Here is a 10,000-nt window from a genome sequence, read left to right on the forward strand (position 1 = left end):
TATATATATATATATATATATATATATATTTATATATATATATATATATATATATACGTATATATGTGTATATATATATATATATATATATACGTATATATGTGTACATATATATATATATATATATATATATATATATATATATATATATATATATATATATATATATATATATATATATATATATATACGTATATAGGTATATATATAGATCTATAGTTTGTTGGCTTTAGGAAGAGCGGAAGGAAAAAAGTGATTCTTACGCCAACACATACGTCACTTTTAATTACTTTTGACTTTCGTCCAACATTTTCGTGTTGGACGAAAGTCAAAACCATTAATTTAATTACAAATTAATTGTTATATAAAAAAACCACAAAAACGCAAATTTACTTGACCAGAATGTTTTTAAAAACATTCTGAATGTTTTTAAAACATTCTGAATGTTTTTAACAATATAAACAATGTTTTTATTTTTATTTTTTTTAATAAAATGTTTTTATTTTTATTTTTTTTAATAAAATGTTTTTATTTTTATTTTTTTACTGTAAATCATGCGCGGAGTGTTGCTACATCGACTATCTTATAGCCTGACTCGCAAGGGAGTGCTGCTACATCGACTGACAAATAGCCTGACCCGCAAGGGAGTGCTGCTACATCGACTGAGGGTTTGGTTGGGGCAGGCAGTCTATCATTATTAAAAAAAAAAAATTCCGGTCTTGCATTTTAATTTTTACTTTTTGTCAACAAAATATGGAAAAAACTTTCGGACAACATCTAAGGGTTCTATATATATATATATATATATATATATATATATATATATATATATATATATATATATATATATATATATATATATATACGTATATAGGTATATATATATATATATATATATATATATATATATATATATATATATTAGTGTGATGCAAAATTTGTAGTGTCTAAAATTTTGTTGTCCTCTAGATAGCGCTTGTTCTATGTGTCAATATTAGTTATTGGGCAAAATTTGAATCAAATCGGATGATATTTAGGGGTTGCCATGTTATGTCACATTTTGGTATAAGGTTACAAAAAGTAAAAAAAATATTTTTTATTTTTACATTTTTTATATTATATTACTGAATTATTTATTATCAATTTCTTATTGATAATAAATACTAAATACTATTACTAGGCAATAATAAATCAATCATCTTCATCATTCAACAGTCATCTTCATCAGGGTAGACTTTGATGCAACTGGAAATTCCTTCCGGTGAAGATCAACCAATCTAAGAAGAAACTGCTTTTGGTTTTCATCTTTCGTAACGCTTGAGTTAAAGGATGTTATAAGTGCTATGCCTCGTTCCGCGCAATCGTTGACGACTTTCATTTGACGAACCTTGTGCTTCATTTCAAGATATGTTGAATCCATATCCCACTCTGAAGATTCTTTCATTAAAAATGATTCAGCTTTTTCTTTTCCATTTTTCAAAATTAGATCGAAAAGTTCTGCGGTGCGTTGTGTGACGAAGGAAGACAATGGGCTGTGACAATCGAATGTGGCAGCATCAAGTCTTTTGAGAGATTTCTGCCTTGGCTGTTGTTTCAGGTTGTTTGCCATGTCTCTCTTGGTGTTGTTGTCGACACGGGAATCGAAGAAAGCCAATCCTATTAGATGTTCAGAAAAATACCAGAGGTGGCGATGCAAAACTTTTGCTGCATTAATTGCAATTGTACGATTTGGATATTCTTGAATCCGTTGAAGAAGCTTGGCATCATTGAATGGTGCTCGTTCAGCTAACGGAGCTTCATTCCAAAACTGTCCGTATACAAATGCCACAAAAAGACTTATATCTGTTATTCCTTTCTTTTCCTTTGCAGTAATAACAAATTGATCCTGAAACAAATATATCTTTATACAATATATAGCTTTTGCCATCCAACGTGCATTGTGTGTTGCACCTGGAGCCCGAAACTTCACTTTGAACTCCGATGTTGTAGTTGATCCTCCAAGGAAAATAAGGCACAAATTCAAGAGTTCTAAGTAATCATCCCTGGGTTGTTGACCTTTAATTGCTTCACTATAATATACTACCATTTCTTCACGGAGTTTGAGAAAAAAATCGCAGTTGTAAAATTCTTTATTCCCTATAGTGAACACCTCCTTGTTGATTGCTGGCCATTGTTTCTGGAAACGGTTAAAAATTCCAACTTCAGGTCCTCCACTGGTTCCAAATGCAGTCGTGAAAATGGTGGAAAGCATGACTTCAAACATATGGTGCCTGCATGCTATCCATATAAGATTACGGTCAAGATTCTGCTCCATTATTGTGCAGGCACCATTGTTCAACCCAGTGTTAGATGAAGTAGTGTCAAAAACCAGTCCCCGAACAAATTCTTTCAATTTCCAGTCTTTAAGAGCCTTCATGCAAGCATCAGCCTGTTGCTCACCTGTACCTCGATCAATCTTTGGAACGCCCAGCAATTTTTCCACCCCACAGGATGGCAATTCTATCCACTTTTTTTTGACCACCAGTGATATCAGGTAAGAGCTTTCCATCCCAATGCAGAAGAAGTGGATCATCAGGAGAGAAATCAACCTTGTCAGCTGTAGTCACCGCTTCACGAACAGATCGCCTTTTTCTGCGGATTGTGCTGTACAACAATGATAAATCTTTTACCGAGTGACCAAGAGCCTGAGACACTGTTCCAACCACGAAGAGTGCACGGCGATCAGAAATATTAACACGATCAAGAGATGATACAACATTATTTGTTAGAACTTTCATCTTCTTTTTCGTTGAACCACTTGTGCTCAGTGTGCTGGAAGCGGAAGGAGTCTGATATTCATCATCATCCGAGGAACTAGAGCTACTTTCACTCACAATGTCAACTGCTGATGAAGAAGAAATGAGTTCTGTTTTTTCCATCAGTTCCGCTTGACTTCTTTGACGCCTCAATTCCATTTTAGTTTCTCGGACTCGTTTCCGTGCCTCCCTAGCTGTTAAATTCTGATCAATTCCTGCCATACTACAACTTAATGGATCTTCTTGCTGCTGACGTAAAAATGCTTTATCTTCATCGTTTTTCATAACTTCTGATGCATTCTTGGTTGAAATATCAAAAAGTTCTTCAAGGATAGCGTGGAAAATTCCTTCTTTCATTTGACAGCTGTCCAATTTTGATCCTCGGTGTTTTTTCAGCAGCAGATATTCGTCATAAAGTTTTTTTAACTTTCTTTCCGCATTGTCAATTCTTTGAGTTGGAATTTTTCCTCTCTCCCATATAACAAGAACTGCTTCAATTGTTGCCCGAATACTTTTTTTCACTTCTTGTTTCTCTTCTATATGATGGAAGAGCAACCTCCGAAGAACATCCCCTCTTGAAGGAAGTCTGGCAGTCGACAGAGTTTGTGTAGGTTTACCAACAAGCCACACCTCAGCAGAAGATCTAGTGGTTGCCATATTATCAATTTCTAAATTATAAATAAATAAACAATGAAAAAACAAATTTGCGAAATTTGAGAAAATCACAAAATTTTACCAATGGTTAATTCATCTTATAAAACATGGCAACCCCTAAAATTGCTTCTTTTAGTCTAATTTTTGGTACACATGATCCTAGGTGATAAAGGAACACAGGCAACCTTGAGGAGAATGTTTTTTGTGACATTTTTTTTTTCTATTACAATCTGAATCACCCTAATATATATACGTATATAGGTATATATATATATATACGTATACAAGTGTGTGTATATATATAAATATATATATATATATATATATATATATATATATATATATATATATATATATATATATATATATATATAAATTATAATATTTTTAGTTCAGGCCACAGAATTTCTTAATTCTAAATGATATCAAAACCTGTATGCCTATTTGCATTATTTTTTTATATTATACTTAAACAAAGCTATTTTAATTTATTGCAAAATCATAAATAAATCAAACTATAAAAAAAGTCACAAAATCACTATAAATAACTTAAAATATAAAACTGAAGTAAAAAATTTGCATATCTTAAAATAGAACTTTGATATCTAAAAATAGAACTTAAGGGCTTAAGTGTTTTATTAAATTTAGCCTTTTTAAAAAAGTTTTGGAATCAATTGGAAATTTCATCTGTTTCTATTAAACATATACAATTATGCTGCGATTTTAAAATTAGTTTATATTGAAAATATTAATATTGTATTTATTGCAAGTACCTTTGAAAACTATTAACAAAAATATTAACAGTTTTTAAAAGTACTTGCATAAACTTCTTATCAGGTTCACTCATTAGAATCTTTAAAAACTAGAGCTTTGATATTTAAAACATTTTTTATTCAACCAAAAATGTACTTTATATTTAACATAAAAAAAAAAAAAACTCACCAACACAGCTAGCATTATCTTCACCTAGCATCCATCCGTTATAACATGAACATGAATAGCTACCATTTATGTTATGGCATACTCCATTACTCCAAGAACATGGTGGTGTCAAGCTACTACATTCATTGACATCTTAAAAAAAATATTTCATAATACTAAATCACCAATCAAAACTTATGTTTTTACTTGGCACTTTAAATTGCTTGTGCTTTCATATCTTTTCTTTACTGTTATAATTATTATTTTTTATAATTATTTCCATGCTCAGGCTAATTTGATCAAGTTGATTGTTTTATCAAAGAATAATTTAATCAGATTGCATGATTTCACAAATCCAGATATAATCATTATAAGGTAAAACTTAAGTCAGTATATGGTAAATAAAAAGATACATAAAATATTGCCAAGGTTTTACTCTATACTAATAATTCTAAAACTATTTTAGCAAATTCAGCAAGAATATTAAAATTTGTTAGTTTCTATTGAATTTGTAAACTTTATCTACAATCTTACTTTCAATTTGTATTGAACAAACTAATATTAGATTTAATACTAATGTCATATTTAAAAAAAATGTTAACAGTTTTTAAAAGTACTTGCATAAACTTCTTATCAGGTTCACTCATTAGTATCTTTAAAAACTAGAGCTTTGAAATTTAAAAATATTTTTTATTCAATCAAAAAATCTACTTTATATTTAACATAAAAAAAAAACTCACCAACACAGCTAGCATTATCTTCACCTAGCATCCATCCATTATAACATGAACATGAATAGCTACCATTTATGTTATGACATACTCCATTACTCCAAGAACATGGTGGTGTCAAGCTACTACATTCATTGACATCTTAAAAACAATATTTCATAATACTAAATCACCAATCAAAGCTTATGTTTTTTCTTTGTAATTTACTGCTTGTGATTTCATAACTTATCTTTACTGTTTTTATCATTATTTTTTTATATAAATTTACATCCCCAGGCCACTTTGATCAAAGAGGCTGTTTATAGTTTATTATACGATTTACCAGGCCACTTTAATCATAGAGACTTTTGATTTTATTGTTGTTACAAACCCTCTCAATCCTATTAATCTGGAACATAAACTTTGAAAAGCAAGGCCTTTGAAGCAACAAGTTAAGAACTGTACTATCAGGGTGTGAGATTTGAACCCTGTATTTATCACTTACAAAATGAGTGCTCTACACATACATTAGAGGTGTTCACTATGCAAAAAAATTTCAAAACCACCTGAATTGTATTTTTTTTTCCATTCTAGTGTTTGTGTGCAATAAAAATTTTTATTATCACATTTTAATAACTTTTCTAGAACCCGCTTAAAGCCCCAAAAGTAAAGTCTCAATTTCCTGTGTAAAACAGTATCAAACTTTTGCATTGATTACAAATTTCATAAACAAGCAAATTAATATTATGATATTGACACAATTTAATTAATATTAATATATCTATAGTATTATTAATATGTAATATTAATATGTAATATTGGTGTGTTTTGTTTTATCAAAATAAATTAAAACTGAAATCTTGACAAGAAGTGGTTGTTCAAACTCAAGTCTTTGCCAACCCCTTCTAGTTGTTTGTCAGATACATCTGACCAACCTTCACCATCTTCATCATTATCAACAAGATCTGTTACTTGTCCTTCTACTAGTTTTGGTTAATTGGATACCTAACGCTATACAGGAAATCATGAAATCCAGGCTTCTGACTGTCCAAAAGAAAAATGATGATGTTCTATTTAGATAAAAATAACAGACAGAAAGGCAAACATGGATTGACTTGACAAAATCTTTCAGATTAAAGCAAGAATACTAGAAGTCAGAGATAATTGGAAAATCATACTCAGCTATAAAGAAAATGAAAGAGAAGGTAGATGAATCATGATGATGAGGACACGGAAGTCAATGACAAAGAACAGAATATTAAGGAAAATTTTGATGTTGCTGAAATAGACGCTGGTTTAGGGTGGGACTGTGACTTAAATTATAAACCTCCTATGGAAAGACAATCAGAATTTGTTACTCTTCACCTACCCAAAATAATTATGCAAAGCAATGGAATCACTTCTGCAGAAGATAAGCTGAATTTGTCTGATAATACAACTACTATGATTGTGTTTGCTGTAATTAAAGCTGCTGGTGGAAATACACTCATCATCTTTAGGCAAACTCCACTGTGAGGTGTACACTTTCTTAAACCAGGAGCTATCCATAAAGCTCAATGTAACATTTATGGGAACAAAATGTTCCTATTTTCTAAACAATTGCCTTATGATCAGAGGATGACAACCAAACTTTTTAGAACGAACAGTTATCTTTCACTTTTCCACACACCAACTTGAACAAAAGCTAGCATTGATGCTGATGCACCTATGAATGACCTGCAGTTCATCCATAACATAATAGACTACAAAAAAATAGACAAAGAAGTAGCCGATATTTGTCTTTCCAAAATAATCAACCAACAATGGTATTTGATAGAAGTGGTAGTTCCATTTGTTTTTCAGCAAACATGTTCACGGTCAAAATAGATATTGCCTTTGTGAGTCAGTTTTTTGTAAGATCACTCCTTAAACAGGTCTGTCAAATCTTTTGGGACCTAAATCTTACACATCGCTCAGCATTTTTGGCACCAAAACAGATTGACTTGCTAAACCAATTGAACAGTGGAAAGAGCAACCAGGATACCATGAAGCTATAAAATTTGTTTGTACGGTAAAATTTGTAAATGATGATGCAGAATAGGGTGTATTGACAAACAACTTTTTTTTAATTTGAAATTGTAATAGAGTGGAAAAGTTGCATAATGCTATAAAGGTAATTGCGCCAAATTTATTTTAATTTTTTTAAGTCTAGGGTTTTATTTTTCTTTTACAAAAACACATTTTCTGACCTTTTTTACAAAATAAAAATAACAAATTCTATGCATATACTAGAGTTGTAATAGAGTTTAAACATTACACAATGAATGAGTTACTGAGTTAAAAATGGTTACAATTTTTAAGAAAATATTTTAATGTCTTCATGTGCCGCTAGAGGGCTAAGTTTTTACGAAAAAATAACTTTTATTTAAAACAAAGTTATTTTAATTATGTTGTTGATGCTTTCACTTGTGGTCTACTGTTTTGATAATGGAATTAAAGCACTTAAAATGTAATAAACCAAACATTCTTTGCCAATGGTTACAGTGGTGATTTTTAAATGACATTAAAGTATGTAAAATGCCATTAATTCTGTCATTTATTACCATCACCAACAGCATTATTTACCACAACTTATGTCTATAATCAAAACATTTATTTAACAAATTTCAGATAAATAGAAAAAATGTTATAATTTATAAGTTCTGAGTTTTATCTGTTTATTAATAAACTAAATTGAAATCAAAGAAAATTTTTATGGCAAAAATGTCTTCTGCTGCAGCGACAACAAGGAAAAAGTCTACTTGTCCAATCGTTGGTTCACCAGCAGACTTACGTGAAAATGTTTTTGCGCCTCATAAACGCATTGTAAAAACGTTTCTTGATTACAATCAAAAGTAAAGAAATATTATGAAGTCCGTTAATAAAACAAAACATACAAACAAATTGAAGTCCAAAATAATAACATTTCAAAAGCATGCAGAAAATGCTTTATTTGACATTGCAGCATGCAAATGTCTTGACTTTTCTAAATGCATCTGTGAAAAAGTAAAGAAGGTACCAGAGAAAGAACATGATTTTCTTAGCGATCAGAGATTTATGAGGGTTATGTATATGGAAGGACTCGATATTCAAACTGCTTTAAGGTTACGACAAAAAGAAGCAAAAAAAAAACAGAATAAATAGCCCCTTACTGTCGAACCTATCAACACAGTCTTGTGCTATTACAGGTATTGAAGCTCAAGCAATATCATCAAGCTGCATTCGGAATTCAAGCTTTTATTCTATACCTCAAGATTCTGACTCTGATGACACTGTGATTTGGAATACTGACTCAGAATCAGATGCTGATTATATAGACACAGCTGAAGGCTGCAAGCGAGAATTGAACAGAAAAGATAAAACTGAACAAATGAGATCACCATTACTATCCTTAGCACAAGCCTGCAATAGAGTAGGTGTTTAAAGAAGAGGTGCTGCATTTATAGCATGTGCTGTGCTGGAAGACATGAACATAATTTCAAAAAGAGACTAATTCAAAGTAATAGTTAAAAATAAGATTCAAAGAGAATGTAAAAAAACAGACTTAAAATGCAACATTTAAACCATGAAAATATTCAGATGTTAGAAGGTTTGTATTTTGATGGAAGAAAAGATACAACATTAGTTATTGATACAAACAAGGAGAAAAATATATGAAAAACTAACAAAGAATAGTATGTAGTTTTAGTACAAGAACCAGGGTCAAAGTATATAGAGAGTAGAGACTGCATCAGGACATGGATACAGCTTAAGACAAGTATAAAAACATTTTAAACTCAAAGCAACATTGATACATTAAAATTAGTTGTCATGGTCTGGACCAATTGGAAGAGAAATTAAATTGTGTGATCTAGCCAGTAGTCAACTACATTCCTATCAGTGTCACATTGCCAAATGTAGACAAAAAATCTCTTAGTACTGACCAAAAATACTTACTTGATATTTACAAAACAATATCTACAGGTTACTGTCCAAACGCTTTGGCTATCCGAAATACTGGAAAACTTAACCATGCCAGGTGGGTGACCACTGCAAACAGGATATTGAGGTATTATGTTGGATGCAGCAAACTGTCACACAGGCTGAGAGAAATAGTTGAGTTGGTTATTAAAGTTTACTACCCAATGTGGTTCAATATAAGATGTAATCCCTCATGCACAGAAGGTGCTAGACATTTATGGCTAACCATCAATTTATCCAGGTATGCCAGTAGTGAAAAAAAAAAGTATCATCAATCCAGTTATACAAAGGAATGCTTTTTTTGCGCATCCAGAAAACATGCTTCTTACTATGATATCAGATACTCAACCAAATGTGAGGAAATTGGCATTGCAACAAATAATGAAAGCAAGATTGATGAAAACAAACAAAGTTCGAAAGTTCTCTATACCAGAAATCGATTTTGAAGCAAAAGACTATATAGACCTTATTGATTGGAGAAAATGTGAACTAAATGAACTTCCAATTACCACTCGCATTTCAGATGAAAATCTAATTGAAATGTTAAGAAATGTTTATCTTCCAGATGTACAGCATTTTCCATGCCATACTGAAAGAGTAGAGAGATGCATCAAACTTGTAACGGAAGCTTCAAGTTTGCGGTTTGGCTAGTAAAGACAGCCTCATTAGTGCAAGAATAGCATCGCAAAAAATAATGCCTTTATTCAACACAAAAAGACATGCATAGAATTTGTTATTTTTATTTTGTATAAAAGGTCAGAAAACGTGTTTTTGTAAGAAAAATAAAACCCTAGTGCGAACTGAAGACATAAAAAAAAAATATAAAAAAATATGGCACAATTACTTTTTATAGCATTATGGAACTTTTCTGCTCTATTACAACTTTGAACACACAATTTTTAAACAACAATGTTAAATGCACAGACAATAATTTGCCTCCAT

The 10,000-nt window shown here is 30.9% G+C and overlaps 1 protein-coding gene across 2 annotated transcripts in view; it reads right to left on the reverse strand.

Annotated features, from left to right (window-relative positions):
• The window catches only part of LOC136080742 (uncharacterized), a 122,632-nt gene that overhangs the window by 18,005 nt on the left and 94,627 nt on the right, over positions 1-10,000 (reverse strand). Inside the window, exons 12-13 of one of the 2 annotated variants that reach the window (XM_065797785.1) lie at positions 5,111-5,242; positions 4,392-4,523 (exon numbers count right to left, since the gene is read on the reverse strand). In XM_065797785.1, coding sequence (XP_065653857.1) covers positions 4,392-4,523; positions 5,111-5,242 — 264 coding nt within the window. The remainder of the gene's footprint in view (positions 1-4,391; positions 4,524-5,110; positions 5,243-10,000) is intronic. The other variant, XM_065797786.1, reaches the window with a different exon arrangement.

Source organism: Hydra vulgaris, chromosome 05 (assembly GCF_038396675.1).
Source record: "Hydra vulgaris chromosome 05, alternate assembly HydraT2T_AEP".
In the NCBI taxonomy this organism is placed as follows: domain Eukaryota; kingdom Metazoa; phylum Cnidaria; class Hydrozoa; order Anthoathecata; family Hydridae; genus Hydra; species Hydra vulgaris.